This window comes from Anabrus simplex, chromosome 12 (genome assembly GCF_040414725.1).
Source record: "Anabrus simplex isolate iqAnaSimp1 chromosome 12, ASM4041472v1, whole genome shotgun sequence".
Taxonomy (NCBI): Eukaryota; Metazoa; Arthropoda; class Insecta; order Orthoptera; family Tettigoniidae; genus Anabrus; species Anabrus simplex.
Window position 1 is genome coordinate 27000083 of NC_090276.1, and position 23542 is coordinate 27023624.

The 23542-nt window shown below is 40.8% G+C and overlaps 1 protein-coding gene across 1 annotated transcript in view; it reads right to left on the minus strand.

Annotated features, from left to right (window-relative positions):
• Lcch3 (Ligand-gated chloride channel homolog 3) overlaps nucleotides 1-23542 on the minus strand; it is a 286494-nt gene that overhangs the window by 42890 nt on the left and 220062 nt on the right. Inside the window, exons 3-5 of the mRNA XM_068229793.1 lie at nucleotides 21838-21905; nucleotides 5060-5205; nucleotides 696-853 (exon numbers count right to left, since the gene is read on the minus strand). Coding sequence (XP_068085894.1) covers nucleotides 696-853; nucleotides 5060-5205; nucleotides 21838-21905 — 372 coding nt within the window. The remainder of the gene's footprint in view (nucleotides 1-695; nucleotides 854-5059; nucleotides 5206-21837; nucleotides 21906-23542) is intronic.

A 23542-nucleotide genomic window follows, 5' to 3' on the forward strand; every position in this document is an offset into this window, starting at 1 on the left:
TAAATAAATAAATAAATAAATAAATAAATAAATAAATAAATAAATAAATAAATAAATAAATAAATAAATAAATAAATAAATAAATAAATAAATAAATAAATAAATAAATAAATAAATAAATAAATAAATAAATAAATAAATAAATAAATAAATAAATAAATAAATAAATAAATAAATAAATAAATAAATAAATAAATAAATAAATAAATAAATAAATAAATAAATAAATAAATAAATAAATAAATAAATAAATAAATAAATAAATAAATAAATAAATAAATAAATAAATAAATAAATAAATAAATAAATAAATAAATAAATAAATAAATAAATAAATAAATAAATAAATAAATAAATAAATAAATAAATAAATAAATAAATAAATAAATACATTCTTAAGATAGTTATTGTATTTTACATAGTATCTTTCTTGTTCGAAATCAAGCATTATGATTTTCAACGATAAACCACTGCATTTTTATCACTTTTTTTGTTAAGTTTTAGGTTTGATGAGCTGCTTATCTTAAACTTCTACATTGTATGTGTACGTTGAATCATCATCTCGAAGGATGGAACCCCTGGCACAGAAAGCCCACGACTCTAAGCTCCCAAGACGAGTCGTTAAGATTAGAGCAGATCAAAGGAGATATACGAAAATCTGAAAATGTAAGAGATTTGGAATATTTAATACTTACAGCTCTCTATCTCGACAGTACAATTCTGAGAGTCCAGTGGATAGTAATGGAGGTCCATCATACAGGCAAGAGTCGTCGTGAAGCGCATGCCGTATGTAATACTTCCGTCCCCGTTGAGTCGTACCAGCTTGTTACGTTCTGTCACATCATGCAGGAAACTGGAAATACAGGGATCAAAATGTAAGATTTCATTTCAATTGCATTTATGAGAATTACAATTTTAATTACTAAAATAGATAACTTATTGGTATAACTTATATGCTGTAATGTACGTTTGAAAAAGTGATGCATCAGCAAGATTTCAATTTAAAAGGACGATATGAAATATGGAACTGGAAAAAAAAAGTTAAATATAATTTCGCACTTTTGTGACTTCATGGATAGCAGAATGAAACATTCATCATATTTCCGTGATGAAAGAAAATATAGTAGCTTTAGGAATAGTAACGTGAATGTTCCACAGTGGGTACGGATGTCGAAGGAAAATATAATAATAATAACAACAATAATAATAATAATAATAATAATAATAATAATAATAATAATAATAATAATAATAATAATAATAATAATAATAATAATAATAATAATAATAATATTGCAGTGGAGTGGCATAAAGTTTTGAGTCAAGACCGTTATAAAATGATGCATTCTGCGCAGCGCGGTTGAGTATTTTCGTGAAGAAATGAGCTTGCGTTCGTATAACAATAAATAATAATGATAATATGCAGTATTATGCTTCTGAGCTAAAACAAGAAGACTGATTGCCTTCGGTGACTTAACCGTGTATAGTGGGCTTTGCTGTGACCTATATTCTGTCCAGATGAAGATTTTACTAAAGTTTCGTGCCATGTTGGAAAAAGAGGCAGTATTATTGGCTCAGACGGCACTGTGTTGCCGATTATGTTTGTAGCGCGTGGCTTTGTTTATGTGTGTACGCTTTTGGCGCCTTAACTTTCATTGAGGTTGACGCAACGAGCCTGACGCTTTCGTGTGATTTTGTTCAAGTATTTCGTTTGCAATTAGTCTATAATTTATTTAGATCACAAGACTTCTCAAACACACTTATGTATTATCAAGGACAGTAGATATATAATCATTTTCACAGCAATAAATGAACAAGTAAAAGATTGAGAGCAACTAGACACAGAGCGGACAAGGTACGCAGAGAGACTGCTATTGTTGTTGCCAATAGTGCCAATAAATATGCCTGCTGATTGGACTGATATACTGAAACAATGGTCTTGAAAATAAAATAGGCTGTTTATTGCAAAAATAGTAAGTCTTTCACTAACTGTATGGAGAAATTTTGAAAGGAAATGACCGTTAATTTTAATTATAAAAAATAAATACTCAACGTCCTTTTGAAAGGACGATGACAATTTTCAGATGGAAACCAAACGGGTTTTCAAAAGGACTTTGGCGCTTAGAGGGTTAAACGTTTATAAAACGAAAATGACTCTTACATGGTTTCCGCCTATTGCATATAAGTTCAGTTTGGCTATTTTTTTCTGCAAATACATCTATAGTAGAATTCATTTTCTCAAGATTCCGAAACAATTTTTCTCATTGCCAAAATAACGGTTCTCTCATTTGGATGTCACTATAGGTCACTGTCCTCGTCTTCGGAGCACTCTAAAACTTCCATGCAAGTTGTGTGTGAATGAATGTGTTTGTGGCCGTAACACGGGCCGATTAGTTAGCAGGTCGGACACATACAGGCCTGAAATAATAAGAACACAACTGCCTCGACAATGTTTTATCGCAGCAAATGCTCGATGTGATGTCCGTTTTGGTTTGTGCACATTCGGGCCCGGTGTCCAATAGATCGTCTTGCGCGCTGAAGCATTCCAGGTTTAATTGCTTGGCAGGCGTTCGTGATGAGTTGCCGGAGCTGGTCGGGGTTTTCTGGCGCTTGAGTGTAAACGACGTTCTTCAAATGTCTCCACAAGGAGAAGTCTAACGGCATTAAATCCGGTGATCTGGCGGGCCAAGAAACAGGGCCTTCTCGTCCTACCCATTTTCCTGGCAGTTCCTCGTTCAGATCGTAACGAATGTCAAAGTCGAATGTGGTGGAGCTCCATTCTGTTGCAATCATATCGTCAAGCGATCGTGCAAGGGCACATTCTCCAGGAGCAGTGGCAGTTCCTGACGCAGAAAGTGCAGGTAGCGTGGGCCCGTCCGATGGCCCTCAAAGAAATAAGGTCCAATCAGGTGATTTCCCAAGATTCCACACCAAACATTTACTCCCCATCGTACTTGATTCGCCGCCTGTCGCACCCCGATGAGGATGGTTCGGATTCCAATAGTGTGGCGATTGACGTTCCCATTATTGTGAAAGTGCGATTCTTCGGAGAACAAGATATGCGATACGAATGCTGCATCATTTCCATCCCTGCCTAATAGCCACCGACAGAATTCCATTTGAGCTTCGAAATCCCGCTCATGGAGCTCTTGGTGTACCTCAAGATGGTATGGGTAAAATTTATGTTCAAACAGTATTCGCCAGACGGATGGCAGCCAAGAAACAGGGCCTTCTCGTCCTACCCATTTCCCTGGCAGTTCCTCGTTCAGATCGTAACGAATGCCAAGTCGAATGTTGTGGAGCTCCATCCTGTTGCAATCACATCGTCAAGCGATCGTGCAAGGGCACATCCTCCAGGAGCAGTGGGAGTTCCTGACGCAGAAAGTGCAAGGTAGCGTGGGCCCGTCCGATGGCCCTCATGGCGACGATGGGATAACAAAGGCCTAGGAGTTGGAAGGGAGCGGCCGTGGCTTTAATTAAGGTACAGCCCCAGCATTTGCCCATCGCGGACTGGTGGCTGGTTGGAACTCACGCCTGTTGTCCTTAGGCTTCTTTCAACACGGCGGAATGTTGTAGCAGCCGGGTGTCGCCTGTCGGAATACCGTTCCTGGTACAGACGTAGTACCTCGCACGCGTTTTGCCTTGCTTCCCCATAAATGAGGAGCATGTCAACGTATTCCTCCTGTGGAAGACATGCCGAATGACAGCAGAGATTACAGTATATTCAGGCCATAACCAGCCGAGTATGCGCAGGGCACAAGATGAATTACAGCGTCATTCTACTGTTTGAATGTGGCAAACGCGGGCCTGTGTTTACGTATTCAAACATCATACCGATGCAAACATATTTGAACAATGTGGGATTCGAACCACCGCTGACACATTCCGTCGAATGCTAGGCGAACGCCTAACCACATCCGTTACGGTACACTGCTGGAAACATGCTGGTAGTACGACGAGAGCAGAATACATACGCCATCCGGTTCGGTGTTTAAGACATTAATTCCTGCACTGTTACCTAGTTTTATGCACACATTCCCCCCTTCGTTACACCCGGCCACGAGGCACGACACATTAACATAGTTACATGGTAAAAATAATGTTGCTGAATGATTTCAAGGCGTCATGTTTTGCAAAAGGATGATATAACATTTCACTAGGGTTCAGAATCGTGTTCAAAATGTGCTCACTGAACATTAGAACCGTACAGTACATCTGCAGGGGAATAACACCCCTGTAACCAGTGCACGTTAGTTGGGCTGCAGCAAACGATATTGGAAGAGGCTGCTGAATCACACTGTATAAAAAGCGAAGTGCGAAGGAGCGGAGAATGATCTGGAATTGGAAACTACGGGAATATTTCCACGGGCCTATATAACGAGCAAAGTGCGAGGAGAGGGAGCGGAGAGCCAGTCTCTTGAATCAGCCAGTCTTGCGTGCATGTGTTAGCCTATGGGTGGAAATAAGCATTTATAGGAGGTTCGCATGTCCGTAACGAGCCATTCATCGGGAATGTGTGCGTCAGACGGTTGCGCGGAATTCTACGAACCGTGTTACTTATGAAATGAACAGCTCTGGAATGACACATCGCTGTGGAGGCCGTGTTGAAGATTCGGAGATCGACATGCTACTACCTGCGTAGTCTTTTCATTTCTAAGGACCCCGATAACCCACCACAATATTAATTTACTTAGGCATTACGTATTTTTTCAAGTTTCCTTTATATACAGCATCTGCAATACTTTATAGGGGAAATTTGTATACAGTGTCCTTTTTTAATAAGTTGCTTTACGTCGCATGGACACCGACAGGTCTTATGGCGACGACGGGAAAGGAAAGGGCTATGAGTGGGAAGGAAGCGGCCGTGGCCTTAATTGAGGTACAATCCCTGCATTTGCCTGGCGTGAAAATGAGAAGCTACGAAAAACCATTTTCTGAGTTACCGACAGTGACGTTCGAACCCATTATCTCCCGAATGCAAGCTCACAGCGACGCGACCCAATCGCACGGCCAACTCCCTCGATATAAACAATGTACTCTCTAGAGGAAGTTCACTGACCTGTTCTTATCGTTGGCGAAGAAGGTGTCTGGTACCCAGATCTTCTCCGCGAAGTCTCCTGACAGTGTGAGTATTTCTTCCTCGTTACTGAAAGCTAAGCGTTCGTCCTTCCAGTACTGGTTCAGGTACATGGTGATCGTGTAATCCTGCAACAGATCCAAATTAAAAATGGTCGTAAAATCCATGTTCCACTTTCAACAATGTTCGATTAAAAAAAGTAACATCTTGTAAGATACAGACATTTTCACGTTCTCTCCAAGATACGGAGAAGATCTGATTTTTAAATGTAAAACGGTTATCAACACCGTACATTCCACCCGTCTGCTATCTGTTCGTCAGTGGGTTTGTTCATACCAGTTGTTGTTGTTGTTTAAAACTGCAGCAGTAATACCATCTAACGGAGATGATTAACAGCGGATCACAATAAGCAATTATCAGTGTTACGGGGTTACCCGTGGAGCAAAAAGAGGTTAAATAAGATGCCGGGGTGAATGAGTCTATCTACATGATCAAAATTAATTTAAAACTTGAACTGTAGGTTATATTTCTTCAAAAAAAAAAAAAAACCTCAACAAATAACAACATGTCAGATACAAAAGAAATCTTGAAACAAGATTAAGAAAGTCCAAGATTAGTGATTTTTTAAAAATTCTGGGCTTCAAACCCCTAGTTTTACAATTTTACAAATGGAAGAGGAATTATTTAGTTAAGGGCAGAAATCCCCTAATTCAAGAGCACTTGCTCCCTAAATCACAATATTTAGCCTTCCAGAGGCACACGTTAAACTTAAAGACTTTGAAAAAGAGCAACCAGGCTCTCAATTCCTTACTGCCCCCTCAAGGCAACATTACATCAAAATTACAATCTCTGGCCTTTCAAGCCACCATTTACAACTTGAACTTACTTTTACAGGGGTATTAAACACCCAACCTACTGGACCTTCATGGAAAAAGAACAGGTTAGATAACTGGCCCGAACACCAAATGAATGGAGGCGCACACTGCGCTCCAAGATAATGAAAACTTAAAAACCTACAGGGCTCTAGGCCGATGAAACAGGGGCTATTCCCAAACTACTGAGGTGGCTCGCATAGAAATTACTGTAATCCATTACAAAAGCTTGCAAAGTTGCAGACACCTCAAACCAAGATGAAGGGGAGCTCGAGAGGGTAACTCACTCTCTATCCCCACTTTACAATTAAAGATTTTTATGAAGTTTTTATATTAGCCGAAAGAAAAGTTACATTTTAGAAAGGTAGGTTACATAGTAAAGATTCGGATCTTCCCCTCGGAAAAATTTGCGGATACAGCGAGAAAGACGGAATTAATTATGTGGCCATTACCTCGTAGATGTTCTAGCTGCCGACGAAAGAGGCCGCCCGCCTGCTGCTTAAACACACACTCAGAAAGACGACGATCAGTTGGCAAGAAAACGTTAAAAGGCGCAATTTACAAACCCTAAGGGAAGGTTCGAGATCATTCCAGACTAATCAGGACACACCCTCTTAATTTTTATTGGTTAAAACAAAGTGAACAAGAAATGCGGGATTGGTTGAAAATTTATTACAACAATTAGTGATCGGCTAGATTCAAAACTGGCGGAAAGAAAAGGAAGTATTGCGAACCCAAAAATAAATGAACATAGATCAGTTATGGAAAACCTAGGAATACAAAACTTCTTTAAGTTATAAGTTCTTTCACCTTGCACCAGGGTGCATGATCATAGTTTTTTTGGCAGTGTCATCTGTAGAAAAATGTTCAAACTTCTTGATGTATAGCAAACAAAACAAGGAGAAATTCAGTCAGTTTAGGAAACTTCACAATAAAACAATTACTTAATATTTCAATGGAGACATCTTCTGATTAAAGTTCCAACTTGTTGTGTTATCAGTTTCACTGTTCGACCAATAGGGGAGTTCATTTAGGCGCTAATTTTGAATGCGCGGCGTTGAGGTGTACCTCCCGGTACAATCAGTCAGAGTGATGTTACTGCTCACAAGCAGAAAGAGCTGGAGACATTGTAGCCCATCACACTGTCTTTCTCTTCTTCCGGCTCAGGTAAGATATATTACGAATTTCAATCCCCTTCTCCCCCCCCCCCCGAACACACACACCTTTTATGATTCCTGTTTTCCTTCGATTTTTCAAGAGATTGTTCCTTCACGTTTTTATTATTGCCGTAGTCATATTTATTACCGCTCCGATTTATTTATTTAATTAATTTAATTATTTTCAATGACAAAAATGACGAAACATTGTAACACACAGTAGTATTGGAAGTATAAATCACCGTCTTCCTCAGCGTTTGTCGTGCAGTGCGACGAAGTCCGACTTCTTGGCTTTGTTTCTCCACTTGGCACGATCATATGCCTGGTCGGGGTGTAGACCTACAATCTTCAGGTACAGTAGTCATGAAGGGTGTCGAACTGTCGCTGCTTTGGTCTTCCTATTAATCGTCTTCCCGCAACTCTTCCTGCAAAAGATGTGCTCGAAGCACGTGACCGTACCACCGTAGCCGTCTTTCCCTCATCTTGTCAGTGATTGGTGCAATTCCATATATACTACGGATGTCATCGTTGGTGACATGATCGTTGAGTGTCAAGCCCGATGTCCGTCGAAACATTCTAGTTCCCAAAGTCGATGTTCTACTTCCTCTGTTGCAGACACCATGTAGTGCAACTGGACGGATGACAGTCTGATGTATTTCTTACTTTAACCCAGGGCCTCTCAGGGTGCATGCGCGTGGTGCATGCACTGTGCAAGGTGCAAAAGACGACTTGGCTTGGTTGACCAGAGTGCAGACCCCCACTCCTCGATTTGGAGCAATAGCGCTTACTCTCTCTTTCCTCACGCCTGTCTCGCTCGCTCCGCCTGTCTCCCTCTCCCCCACTTGCGCCGTAGCGCTCCAAATCCTGGCTGAGTTGAGCCGAGTATAGCCGAGTAGAGCCGAGCATAGCCGAGTAGCCCAGAGACGAAGCGTTGATCCGAGCCATACCGAGCGGCACCGATGCACAGTGCACAGAGCTCTTGCGCCTCGCTCTGCACGCGTGAGATTTAGGGCGTTTGAGAGGCCCTGCTTTAACCGCTCAGGAATTTTCTTGTCACAGAGCACACCACTCACAGACCACCACGTCACGCAGTACCAGTGGCGTATGCTGGTATCAAGACGTGGGTTACCACTAGACTTAGGCTACCCCTTTTCGATAGTTGGTTTAGGGAACATCAAGCGTTAAGCATTTTGAGCTGCAGCCAACAGCCAACGGAGCTGCCTGCTGCGTTGTCAAGGCTGCTTCACAAGCTACTGCCGTGGCCTCTGCCACAGTCAATACTCAACACCTGATCAATCGAGTTGGTAGCCTAAGGTTTAGCAAATTGAAGTCCAGCTTTGAGGCTGAATGGATATAATGTTTGCCTTTGATCCGACGGCCCCGGTTCAATTTTCAGAATCAACCCCCTCATACTGTTAATTCCCCTGGCTTGGGAACTGGGTGTTTATGACGTCTTCGCCATTCATTTTATCCTTATTAGGTCACTACCAAGCCTATGTAGATGCCATGCACCATTATTATTATTATTATTATTATTATTATTATTATTATTATTAACATCATAATCGTTAAATAACATTGTTGAATTTTACAGCAGTCGTACCCATCGTTCAATGGTTAATTATTTTCCTCGGAAGATCAGTGGTGGTGTCAGACCCATGATCACGGGTTCGATTCCAACCAACAAAAGGGAACACTAAACCTGAAACATTGCGTTTTATTTTAGCAGACTTACCAATAAAAAGAAAACTACATTACTCCTATAACAGCAGCCCTGCAATGTCTTCCTACAAGGATGTAGAAGTAAACGGGAATGAAATACCAGCACTCCGTTATCTATATACACTGACTGACAGAGCAAATGCAACACCAAGAAGGAGTGGTCAGAACTTTATGCCAATTGCAGGGTAGACTGACGTCACTGAGGTATGCTCATGATGTGAAATGCGCCGCTGTGCTGCGCACGTAGCGGACGATAAATGGGACACGGCGTTGGCGAATGGCCCACTTCGTACCGTGATTTCTCAGCCGACAGTCATTGTAGAACGTGTTGTCGTGTGCCACAGGACACGTGTATAGCTAAGAATGCCAGGCCGCCGTCAACGGAGGCATTTCCAGCAGACAGACGACTTTACGAGGGGTATGCTGATCGGGCTGAGAAGCGCAGGTTGGTCGCTTCGTCAAATCGCAGCCGATACCCATAAGGATGTGTCCACGGTGCAGCGCCTGTGGCGAAGATGGTTGGCGCAGGGACATGTGGCACGTGCGAGGGGTCCAGGCGCAGCCCGAGTGACGTCAGCACGCGAGGATCGGCGCATCCGCCGCCAAGCGGTGGCAGCCCCGCACGCCACGTCAACCGCCATTCTTCAGCATGTGCAAGACACCCTGGCTGTTCCAATATCGACCAGAACAATTTCCCGTCGATTGGTTGAAGGAGGCCTGCACTCCCGGCGTCCGCTCAGAAGACTACCATTGACTCCACAGCATAGACGTGCACGCCTGGCATGGTGCCGGGCTAGAGCGACTTGGGTGAGGGAATGGCGGAACGTCGTGTTCTCCGATGAGTCACGCTTCTGTTCTGTCAGTGATAGTCACCGCAGACGCGTGTGGCGTCGGCGTGGAGAAAGGTCTAATCCGGCAGTAACTGTGGAGCGCCCTACCGCTAGACAACGCGGCATCATGGTTTGGGGCGCTATTGCGTATGATTCCACGTCACCTCTAGTGCGTATTCAAGGCACGTTAAATGCCCACCGCTACGTGCAGCATGTGCTGCGGCCGGTGGCACAGCCGTACCTACAGGGGCTGCCCAATGCTCTGTTTCAGCAGGATAATGCCCGTCCACACACTGCTCGCATCTCCCAACAGGCTCTACGAGGTGTACAGATCTTCCGTGGCCAGCGTACTCTCCAGATCTCTCACCAATCGAACACGTGTGGGATCTCATTGGACGCCGTTTGCAAACTCTGCCCCAGCCTCGTACGGACGACCAACTGTGGCAAATGGTTGACAGAGAATGGAGAACCATCCCTCAGGACACCATCCACACTCTTATTGACTCTGTACCTCGACGTGTTTCTGCGTGCATCGCCGCTCGCGGTGGTCCTACATCCTACTGAGTCGATGCCGTGCGCATTGTGTAACCTGCATATCGGTTTGAAATAAACATCAATTATTCTTCCGTGCCGTCTCTGTTTTGTCCCCAACTTTCATCCCTTTCGAACCACTCCTCCTTGGTGTTGCATTGTCACTGTCAGTCAGTGTATTTAAGACAGAAGGATGAGGTGAGGAATTATATACGATGAGTAACGCATGGTGATAGCAGTGGCGATCTGACGAACCGAAGCCTAGCACAGCTATCCTCCGCCGGTCCCCGTGCCTGTAGCCAGACAGGAGCAAGCCTCCTGAGGCGAGTCGATGGGAAGGGACGAGAGTCTGGGCTGCAATATCAGTCTCCGAAGTCTTGTTCTCAGAAATTCGTGCGACGTGTTTTCTCATTGCTTTCAAGTTTTGCATATGGAACAATGTGTCAGATGCTTACAATATAATGTGCTTTAGATTTCCATCGCTCGCATTTGAGGTTTGGGCTTCACTGATAGCCTTGGTAGCTCTCAGTATACGCCACTGCGCAGTACTGACACGCTTGACTATTCCAGTGATGGTTGAGCCAAGATATTTGAGTCTCGGAAATCCGGGGCTCCGTTAAATCCGAGCGATATTTGAATTTTTGCTTTTGCAAATTTGAAATGCTTTTTCTACAGCATTTCATTATCTGCTTATTCCTGCCAAGTCATCGTACTGTGGCTCCCTTCTACTGAGATCACAAACGTGTTTTTTGTCGTGTCTGGAACTAAAACGTTTGTTTAGGAAGAAGGATCTGCCTATCAGCTCGAAACAAGTGGAATACTCACTGGACCAAGCCATATGTCGTAGTAACGTCACACACCCAGGTGAGATGCTGTGCCCGGTGGCGTGGTGTTAACAAGTATACTCTGGTAGGTCTTCTGCTCCCATACCCCACTGACAAAGAAAGCTGCACTGACCTGCTGTATATCGTCGTTGCCGGGACGAAACCTCCTATGTGTTAATGTTTTTGGAGATATACTGACCCGCAGCGAGAATGCCTTGAAAATATTCACACAATATTGCACCTCAGATGACAGAACCTTACCGGCCAAAGTTGTAAGCTAAAATATTTCACATAGGAGGTTTTGTCCCGGCAGCGACGATATGCGCCTGGTACCTTCTGCAATCAATGTGGATGTGATATGAGCTAGTTTGGCTTGTCTGTTACGACGGACAATTTTAGCCAGACGCCGTTAATTGCCAGCATTAAGCACTCGTGGTCGGTCACTGCGTTGTTCACACTGGTGCTAATTCCTTCCTTGAGGTATTCTCTTCGATTGAAGAATGTTAAATGTCCTCACAACTTAGACAATGGAATGTTCCATTCATCTGGCCCCCAATATCATGTCCGTTTGAAAGACGTCGCCTTTTTACTACCGGCACAGACTGTATTTACACTCACTCTCGAGATGACAGATCACACCTAATACAGGTGTGGGCAATTACAAGACGTCATGGTACGGTGGCGTCACTGAATATTACCTTTAAATACTGTTATCTCGTAAGTTTTGTCATTTCAGTGTATAATTCACTTCTCAAGGAGATACAAACCCTTTGGATGTCCGAAACAAACATTCTATCTATAGGTCCAATTGCTTTTGATGCAAGAGTATCTGCGAGAAAATTGTACACCAATATGCGGCCATTCTTTTCGTGAGTGACTGTACACGTTTCTGATTATAATGCCATGAATTAATATTCTACTGCATTCTGCGACAAATGTCACGCAACGCATTATAGGATTAAAACCCTGACAAAAGTTCCAAACTCCATCTGTGGGGTTACCGAGGGAGAACACTGGAATTGTAAAACTAACAACTTCAACAGTGTCCCATAATGTGATAATGAATTCAATATGTCCCGAAAGAGACAGAATATGGTAAACTGATAATTAGGAGAAGGATGAATAAAGAAGAAGAATTACCATAAGCGACTTGCTCTAAGATAACTAAGTTGACCAGTCAATACAATAACAACGTTATTGGTTTTACGTCAAACTAACTACTTTCACAGTTTTCAGAGATACCGAAAGTGCCGGAATTTTCGTCACAGGAGTTATTTTACAACTCAGTGGGCTGGCGTTTTGAGTACCTTCAAATACAATTGGACTGAGCTGGCATCGAACTCACGATCGTGGGCTCTGTAGCCCACTAATCTCCCGTCTGAGTCACTCAGGCCGACTATAAGTGAATGGAAAAAGTGTTTGATTAGAAGAAACAGTATTTACACTAAAAACTATATCCCCAACATCCGTGACATACTATCCATTGTGTACAGAGGCAAGTGGGACAGAGAAGCAACATTTACTTTCCTATTTCTATTGTAATTTAAAAAAAAACATAATTTTCCACCTTCCCTTTTGCTTTTTAATCACATTTGCCAGCCAGCTATATACCCAGCAGTCGAATTTAGTCAGGTGATGCAGAAAGTATTAGATTAGGAAATGAAGTCTTAAAGGAAGAAGATGAATATTGTTACTTGGGTTGTAAAATAACTAATGATGGCAATAATAATAATAATAATAATAATAATAATAATAATAATAATAATGGCTTTACGTCCCACCAACTACTTTTACGGTTTGCGGAGACACCGAGGTGCCGGAATTTTGTCCCGCAGGAGTTCTACGTGGCAGTAAATCTACCGACACGAGGCTGACGTATTTGAGCACCTTCCATCGGACTGAGCCAGGATCGAACCTGCCAAGTTGAGGTCAGAAGACCGGTGCCTCAACCGTCTGAGCCACTCAGCCCGGCGAACTATAACTAGCTCAGAAAAATGAGTCTAGAAGCTTTTGAAATGTGGTATTACAGAAGAATGCTGAAGGTGAGATGGGTAGATCGTATCACGAATGAAGAGATACTGAATGGAATTGCTGAGAAGAGATCTATTTGGCTAAATTTGACGAGGAGAAGAGGTAGAATGATACGACACATCTCAGGACACACAGGACTTATTCACTAGGTTTTTGAGGGACTTCAGAAGATGCTTTCCATGCTGCAACATCACGTCCAGAGCTGGCTATGTGGACCGCCAACCTCCGCTAGACGAAGGCGCCTCAAGAAGAAGTAGGGGGTAAGAAGGGTAGGGGTAGACCAAGGTATGAATGTCACAAGCAGATTAGAGCAGATGTAGGATTTAGTAGTTACGTAGAAACAAAAACGTTAGCCCAGGATAGGGCGACGTGGAAGCTTCATAAACCAGTCTATGGACGGATGACTAACAAAACAACAACAACAACAACAACAACAACAACAACAACAACAACAAACCGAGCATCGTGTTAACGAATTCGTATCATCGATATATTAGAAGAAAAACGTGTTATTATTCATTGAAAGGATCTTTTGATTGCAGCCGTATTCGACCCGCAAGCCATAAGAGTTTAGACCAGTAGTTTAGAATACCCACTTTACTATTACGAGAGTAGGCTAAATTGAACGATTTCTCGTCCTCCCCTTGAATGAGGCGCTTGTAGAATAAGGATCACCAGTAATGAGAAATGATCACGTCATTAAAACACAAAACGTTCTGTATACCTTGCTTGTGCCCTGTAATGGATGGTACTCCATGAGCAATACTAATAGTAGGTCCCAAGTACGGCCTTAGAAAGGGAAATTCAATGCATTATTTCGAGTAAGAAGTGGAAGAAATCATTGAACAAGAGGTATGGAATATTTTGATGAAAGATTGTTAGAAGTGGTGCGGGATAATGAGATGCTGTAAGAAGCAGTTTTCACGCCAGGTCGGCAATTATCCGAATATATGGGTAGGAATTCCTTTAATGCGTCATATTGACGTTCTTAATAACAATAATAATAATAATAATAATAATAATAATACAAATCAATTCAGATATCAAGATTGAAGTGGTTTGGTCACATGAAGAGGATGCCAGTAAACAGAACTGCAAGGAAGGAATTTGACAGAAAGGTAGAAGGAAGACGACCCGTGGGAAGGCCACGAAGGAAATGGATAAATTTAGTTAAGAGCGATGTATAGGTCATGATTGGGACAAGTTGGTGGAGGAAGAATGGTACAAGGACAGGATGAGATGGAGGAGGCTCATATACCACACCCGGGAAACTGGAGATGGTTTAGGATGATGATGATGAATAATACAAATCAATATCTTGGAAGAAATAGCCAACAGGGCAGGTTTGAGAATCTCCGTAGACGAAAACAACATTTATTACAAACATCAAGAATGCTGCAAAATTTTTGGCAACAGATATTGGTCCAGTGGGAAGAGTAACGAAATTCAAATATCTCGGAGAAATAATTCAAGAGAACGGTTTAGACAAATCTGCAGTAGGAGAAAGGGCACACAAGATGGAAAGAGCATATTTATTTATTTATTTATTTGACTTTTTGAAAGTACACAGGCAGTAAGCCCAATACAGTACCTTCTTAACACAACAGTCAACAGTACTTATAATGCATACATGTAAGTAAAGATAAATACACAATAATAATGCTGAAGATAATAAAGACAAGGAAGAAGAATGAATGGAAAACACATACACAGAGAAAATGACAATCCAGAGTACAACAATGATTATTTCTACACTATGATATCACAAAGAGTTTTATAACAAAATGTGTGTATCTAAAAATCTTAAAATAAGGCACTACACTACAGTGCTGAAACCGGAATGCCTACATACAAATTAATGTCTGGTACTAAACTATAGATTAGATAAACTTGAGGTACTAGAAAGGAGAATCATGAGAAAAATCTTAGGCTATGTGAAAACAACAGAAGTATGGGAATTAAAATCTAATGATGAAATATACAGGAACATAGAAAACATAATAGAAGCCATAAGAAAAAAGAGAATGCAAATTTTTGGATATATTTACAGAATGGATGATTCCAGATTAACAAAAAGGATTAGCAAGTACCTTTGGGACAAAATGACAACAACTAGCTGGATTCAAGAAGTAAAGAAAGATTTAGAAAGAAATAATATAAGATCAGAAGAAACTATGGACAGAGATTTTTAGAAAGAGGGTAGTAAGTATGGAAGGATCCCAAGGAAGAATGAAGAAGAAATCTGGTGCGAAGTGGTCCGAGGACAGAAAGAAACGGCATAGTGAAAGGATGAAAGAATATTGGAAGGAACGGAAGAGAAAACAACAAAGTATGAAGAACTGAACTGAAACTGGCACGTGGTCCTTAGCAGGCCCGTCGGAAGGAATAATAATAATAATAATAATAATAATAATAATAATAATAATAATAATAATAATAATAATAATAATAATGTAATTTGAGTCATCGGCCCATAGACTGGTTTGATGCAGCTCTCCAGGCCCCCTATCCTGTGTTAACTTTTTCATTTCTACCTAACTAAATCCTATATCTACTCTAATATGTTTGTCATATTTATACCTTGCCGTTCTTACCACCTACACTTCCAACTGAACTGGACAAGTCCTGCGTGTCTTAAGATGTGTCTTGTTCTATCTCTTCTTCCGGTCGGATTTCGCCAAATCGTTCTCTCACCAATTCGATCCAGTACCTCGTTCTTTCGTGATTCGATCTATCCATTTCACCTTCAGAATCCCTTTGTAACATCACATTTCAAAAGCTTCTATTCTCTTTCTTTCTGAGCTAGTTACCGTCCATGTTTCACTTCCATACAATGCCATGCTCCGGACGAAAGCCTTCAAAAACATCTTTCTAATTCCTATATCCCATTTCCTGATGCGGAGTTGGGACGAGGTGAGATGAAATTATATGTCATATTTTTACGGTCGGCTGCCCTTCCTGACGCCAAGCTCAGTAAGGAGTAAGGAGGTGGAAGGGATCGGCTGTGGTCTATGAGTAGGAACTATCCCAAGATTTGCCTGGAGGTGAAAATGGGAAATCATGGAAAACCATTATCAGGACAGCTGACGATGGTGCAGAGGTTGTCCAAGTATATGAGGCACAGGTCCCTTCACCCCCACTCCCCGGCCGAAACTTATTTCCCCCCGCCCGCCCCGCCCTCTCAAACTAGGCGCTATACCAAATAAATGGACAGTAGCCATAATAGCCTCAGTGTACAAGAGAGAGTGTGATAAATAGAGCTCGGATGTTTAGGAAAAGTAATATTTTAAAGTCATATTTTTTCCTGGTATCTATTTTCATGCCTGATTCAATTTTGGTGATTATCGTCACAATTAAGCGATTTTTGTTTGTCATATAAACGCATATTTTGACTGTTTTTTAAGGTCATATTTTGAGCTATTTTAGTAATAATAATTGTACCGGGCGGTACACCTCCACGCTGCTAATTCAAATATTGCGCCAATTGAAACTTCTCTACTGGAGAAACTTGGAACTTTAACTACTGAACTAATTCCACGGTTATTCAGAAGATGTCACTGAGTGTTTTTTATTTGCCTTTTGTTTTTCAACGATTAAGAGGTGTGGACAATCTCTAACAGATGTCTCTACCCAAAACTATGGTAACACACTCTGGTGCAATGGACTGAACTTTCTTGAAGAAATATTGTATTCCTAAGTTTTATTTTTACTAAATTTTGTTCTGTGGTTTGTGGGTTGGCAATATAAATCCTTTCTTTCCGCCCGTTTTGAATGTAACCAATCAGGAATTTATGTAATTAATTTTCCACCAATAAGGTGTTTCTTCCTCGTCTTGTGTATTAGTTTTTGCTGTTATCCAATAAAAACGAAAGGGTGTGTCTACTCATTCCTGAAAGGTATCGAATGTTCCACGAGGGTATATAAACTGCTGATTTTCTTGTCTCGGAGCCACTTCAGTAACATCTAACAGTGTGTGTGGAAATGTAGCAGGGGGCGGGAAGCGCCTCTTTCTTCAAGCAGCAGTTCTTCTACAAGGTAATGGCCTGTTAACATCTTCATTTCTTGCTAGCTCAGCAGTTTAGCTCTCGGGGAGGGTTCGAAACCTTTAGTATGCAACCTACCTTTTTAAAATGTAAATTCTTTTCTGTCTATGTAAAATCTATAAATTATAAATCTATAAATTACTGTAAAGCGGGGATAGAGAGTGCTTTCCCCTCTCGAACTCCCCTTCATTTGGAAATTGAGGTGACTACGTTTTCATAACCGTTTCTTCTCTTCCTTAAAATATTAAAGTTTCTCATACGGGTCACCTCCTTAGCTTGGGATTAGTCCCTGTGTTTCGGCCTATAGCCACTTAAGTTTTAAAAGTGTATTTAGGAGTGCAAGTTCACGCCTCCAATCTCTTCTGTACTTTGGGCCAGTAACTTAACCTGATGTTTTGTTTTCTTCATGCGAAGGCCCCGTAGGTTGGGTATTAATTATCCCTGTTTCCTTGTGTGCCTTAAGGGCAGATAGAAATTAAGTTTGTTGTAGCCTTTGATAGGCTGGTAAAATTGAGAGCGGGTCTGCTCTTTTTCTTAACATTGTAATTAGGAGCAAGTGCTCCTCGTACTTAGGGGTTTTCTGCCCTTTAGCAATTGTGGTTGTGAGCTGAGAGCTCAGGAATTAAACTTGGGGCTCGAAGCCCAAATCCTGTAACGAACTGTAATTTTTTAATTTGTTGATCTGCTACTTGGAACCTGTTATACTCTGTTAATTGTTGATTTTGAAAAGAAAATATAACCTTTGTTAAAGTTTTAAATTAACTTTAATTTTGTAGTTGAGACCTATTCCAGCCCGCACCTTCGTTCACCTCTAACTACCACGGATATCTTCGTAACAATAATAATAATTTCGTGTCGGACAGCTATTTTAATGGAAACGTCATATTTCGGCGGTTTGACGACAGCTATAGCTGTGCAAAAGCGTCTTCAACTTACCGAATGCTTACTAGTATTGACAAAACTGCTTCTCCGTATCACATCTACAGTTAATACAAGTGGAATACTCTGCCTCTTCTATCAGGATTGCGCAGTGAAGTTTTCCAACAGTTTATCAGTAAGTCTAGCATACATTAAGCCGAACTTTGGTATTATATCGAGTGCAATTACTCATTTAGAAGCTGCTAGCTTAGAAATTCATGCAAGTACTGAAATTGTGAGAAGTGTTGAACTTTCAGTGCAACAATCACATGGAATAGTTAGCGACAGTGTAAAACGGAAAATCCAAACCGTGCTTGATCGAAATGACGGTTTTTGCTGTGTGTGCAAGATAAATGGTGTTGTTAGGGGAAGAAGGTGATTTAACATTATTTAAGTATGTACCAATAACGTCTTGCGACCATTAGGGGCCGAAATGAGACGAAATGCGATGACAAATTAAAAGTCCAAAATCTCCCACTGACCAGAATTCAAAACGCGAGGACGAAGAATGAATGGATGGATATGAATTCAAAACAATCAGTGGATCCGACCCGCAATGCCTGACGTAAAACAATAGTATTACTGACCAAGGGACTGCTGCTATAGCATAATAATGAATCGATGATACTTGTAGTCTAAACGGGTCAAAAATCAAAGTCATAGGCCCCTCATAATGATACTTATCGCTAGGAAAGTAGAACCATGGCATTTGTCATGTTGCGGTACCTACTAATCAAAAGTAGCGTAGACTCGCGGTATTCCACACATTATGGTACTACTCACAGGTAAGGAAATTCGCACATGGAATACAGACCTATGGTGTTTCGCACATTGCGGCGCCATTTACAGGCAACGCAAACCTATGGTGTTCATCATATACGTAAACTAACCACAAGGACCCGCACTATTCCGTGGTGTTTCTCATATAGTGGGTACCAATCATAGGCAAGACAGAACCATGGTGTCGCTCACACAGTGTTACCAATCACAGGCACTGTAAAAGCCGGCAATGCACTCTGCTGCTACTAATCACAAACCCATTTTGTACCTAACATAGTGGCACTACGCGCAAGAAAAGGCGACCCATGGTATTCTCCGTGTGGTGGTACTAATTACAAGTAGTCTCATGGTTCTAATTTGATCATCCGTTGGTCGCCCCTTTTAGTCGCCTCTCACGTCAGGCAGGGGATACCGTGGGTGTATTCTTCGTCTGCGCCCCCCTCCCACAGGGGGTGAGAGAAGAATTGACGGAGTAAGCTGGAAGATAGAATATCAGATGAGGAAGTTCTAAAGAGATTGGGAGAAGGGAGAAGCATGCTGACCGTAATTCAAAAAAGGCAGAAAAATTTACTACAAGCAGCAATGGAAGGGATGATAAAAGGAAGACGAAGAAGGGGAAGGAGACGATATCAGTTGTTAGACACCGTTAGAAAAAGAAAGGAAGATTAGGCAGAAGTGAAGAAAAGGGCACAAGATCGAGAGATATGGAGGTCACAGCCATGGTCGGATCTGCTGAATGGCAGAACATCCTATGATGAAGATGATGATGATGATGATGTTGATGATGATGTTTATTATATAGCAGATGTTTTAGAGCAGCCACGCGTGCTGATGTTCGTTGCAGGGCGTGTTCTGTATTCCCCGTCCAGGTTAGTCATTTGTTTTTTTGATTGGTCCAGAACAGTAAGGTATTATTCATAATAAGATGATCAAGTCTAGGACTGCAATGTGGAGAAACAGTCTCCGAGGGGTGGATTTTTCGTCTTCAATAGGGTCGTAAAACTTCCTGTTAAATAAATAGGAATATCCAATTTTGACAAGATACTTTGAAATGTGAGATAAGATTAGAACATATTGGTCAAAGTGTTGGAAATAATTGACCAATGGAATTCGAGTATTAAATGTGCGCGCTAGGATGCTAGGCATACTGGGTATCAAAACAACGAAAATGACTTCGTCTTCAAGGCCAAGAGATGTGTGTCTGTTAATTGCAAGTATGAGGCACATCCCTGCGTATATTCAGCGGGCTACGTAGATTAACAATAACATAAATAAAACGGTAGTGCACGAGGAGATTGCAAGAGAAACGTTTTAAGGAAGTAGAGAGCTTTTATGTTTATTGCCGTACGGTAACCTATAAATAAACACTGTCAGAAATGTTCTATTTTTGACGATCTTCGTGTATTACTGTTATTTTTATTTGGAACCCAATGACCATAAAAATTATCAATCTTATCGAGAGTGCTTAAAACAAGTTTTTAAAAATCATGAGTTATAAAATCACAGGAAATTACCCAATCATAAATTATTCAGGTACACTGAAGGAACATGGTGTGAATAGCTTGCGCCACAGACGATGTTGCAAAGATTTGACTTTCCTGTTTAAAGTAATTAATTCTGTAATTGATGACTCAAACATATTGAAGTCAATAACATTTTATGTGCCACATAAACTAAGTCGTCCTAGAAATATATTCTTTCTATCAAAGGCTAAGATTGAAATGCATAAGAACTCCCCAATTAACAGAACAATGAGACTCTACAATAATATTCATCCCTATGTTGATTTTTTAGTATGACCGAAGCTACATTCATTTCGACATGTAACACTGTACTTCTGAATATAATTTAGATTATGAAGAATTTTAAAAAAGTAGTATAAACTAGTATAAATGTTGTAAACCATGTTTTTAATTGTATTACATTCCAAGTGTAAATCCTGTTAAAAGAATTGTTTTAAATATTGTACTCAGTTTAATTAGAATGTATTACTACTGTAATGTAATATTAGTTTTATTAACCTTAATTATTTTGTTTTTGTTAGAAATACGACCTGTGTGTCACAGGAATTAAGTTTTAAGATTACTCTAGCTATATATTGTTTTTGTTTTAATTTGTATTTTTAATGTCTGAGTAACAATTATCGTGAACATTGTAATTGAGACTCATAACCTGTTATGTTCACAAATAAATAAATAAATAAATAAATAAATAAATAAATAAATAAATAAATATTAGGATGAAATTGCTAATATGTAAATCATGTAATAACATATGAATTTCCGCTTCATAAGTATCAGGTTTATTCAGTTAAAGTGAGTAAATGCAACATAATATAACATCTGCTAATGATGTTACCTACCAAGCTCGATAGCTGCAGTCGTTTAAGTGCGGCCAGTATCCGGTATGCGGGAGATAGTGGGTTCGAACCCCACTGTCGGCAGTCCTGGAGATGGTTTTCCGTGGTTTCCCATTTTCACACCAGGCTGTATCTTAATTAAGGCCACGAACGCTTGCTTCCCACTCCTAACCCTTTCCTATACAATCGTCGCCATAAGACCTGTGTCGGTACGACGTAAAGCAACTTACAAAAAAAAAAAAAAGATATTACCGCAGTAAATACATTACAAAATTATGTTGAAGTTAACGATATTCAGTCTTTTGCCCATGTAAATTATGTTTTATTGCGTGTTTCTCTTATTTTCAAGAAAATACCCCGCTGCTAGTCCAAGAATCTCAACTGGCTTTTCTCCATTGTAAAACAAAATATTGTCAAACTCTGCTAAATCTTTTCAAATCTCGTCAAACCTTCAGCAATGTTGAACAATGTTTGACAAGATTTGAGCATTTGCTTTTGAAGTATTGAACTGAAAGAAAAAACTGGTGGTGAACACCAGGCATTAAAGAAAGGCGGTAACGTAGTCATTTTATGACTGCGTTTGAAGAACTCCCACATAGACTTGAGAGGCACTGCTGTCAAACACAACACTGCGCTTTCTTAACTTAGAGGGCTTTTGTTATCACACACGATCAAGAGTATCAGTACACTCACCATGTTCACTTCAGAGATGGAATCGAAACTTGCGATGGTGAGGTCCATGCCCACGTACAAAGGGTCACCTGGAACGAGAAAGAGATTTGTATTCGTGAGACTTAGAAAAGAAAAATCTCACGATTTACAGTAGTGGAAAAACAATATTGTATCATACTTTCACTTTGAGTATTTATATTATAAACTTTACATTAAAATATTATTTCACCGGGCGAGTTGGTCGTGCGGTTTGGGGCTCACAGCTGTGACCTTGCATCTGGAGATAGTGGGTTCGAACCCCACTGTCGGCAGCCCGGAAGATGGTTTCCCGTTTTTTCCCATTTTCTCACCAGGCAAGTGCTAGGGCTGTAACTTAAGGCCACGGCTGCTTCCTTCTCACTCCTAGCACTTTCCTATCCCATCGTCGCCATAAGACCTATCTGCGTCGATGCGACGTAAATCAAATTGTATATTGAACCCATGACCTTTGTGCCCTAAGAACATTATGCATAAATTAACAATGAAATTAAAAGTTGGATTCTTGATAGCATGGATTTGACACGTGACGAGGGGGTGATTACCTTCGGTCCCACGCTCTGGGGTACGTGACGTCAGCCACACGTGTCGACGGCGGAAGAATCTCAAGTCATTTTTGTGAACTATTTCAAAGCGCGTGTACATGGCGTGACCCAAGCCAAGTCAAAAAAATATAGTGCCTATCAAAGGAGGTCAATCATCTTACAAATCGAACCCGTAAAAATTTTAAATGTCCATGAACACTACCGCCAGAAATGTAGCAAGCATGTAGTCACTTTCAAAACTCTTGAAATTACAGTTTAGGTAAGTCAGAAAATTTATAGAAATTTTCTTGGCGGCAAAGGGAGAGATCCGAAGAGAGGGGTAACCGCTATAAATATGAAGGGACGCCATGACGAAGTCTCCTTCTCCGGCATTTGTGATACAAAGCGGACGAAAAATTGTTGAGCTGCTCTGCGAAATCAAACAACGAAAGTAGACTGAGTTCAACTGCAGATTTCAGCCAGTGTGGCTAGGTCTTGTCTCCATGAGGAGATAGTTTTCTTGAGTGAAATAATTGTACCAGATAGGACGGTCAAAGTACCGAATAAATTCTAATGTGATTAAGTAATTCGTGTGCGGATATAATTATAGTCCATCGTGTGCGCTCAGCAAACAAGTGAAGGGTATTTTCTTTTTTTTAATGCTTTATTCCAGGAAACCTGAAGATATATAAAAATGGTTTGTAAAGCCATGAATGTGAAAATGACTAAATAAAATGTCAGGGTCGCAGGTGAGCCCTATGACGAACACTGGCGTGACGACATGAGGTAGGTGACTTTCCATCTTACTACCTCTTATATCTTGTCTTATGGTCTCTAAAAGTGTATTTGAATGGGGATATACGACGCAGTGGTCACCCCTACTAAGTTTGTAAATGTGAGAGTACGACTAAAAGAGTCATTTGTTTTATTTCCCACTTGGATAAATTTTTGAAGTCTTGCGAGTGCCGTATAATGTTGTAAAAGTTATTGAATAGGGTTTCGAAGTGATATCACGTCCAATGTAGATCGTCATCCGTGTGAGTGTACTGCCTATATTTTGTGATGCCAAATTCAGATGTTCAGTCGACGCAAAATTTTTCTGTCTGCAATTTGACGTTAATAATAACAATCCATGGTTACTCATTTTCAATCGAGTGGAAGCGCGC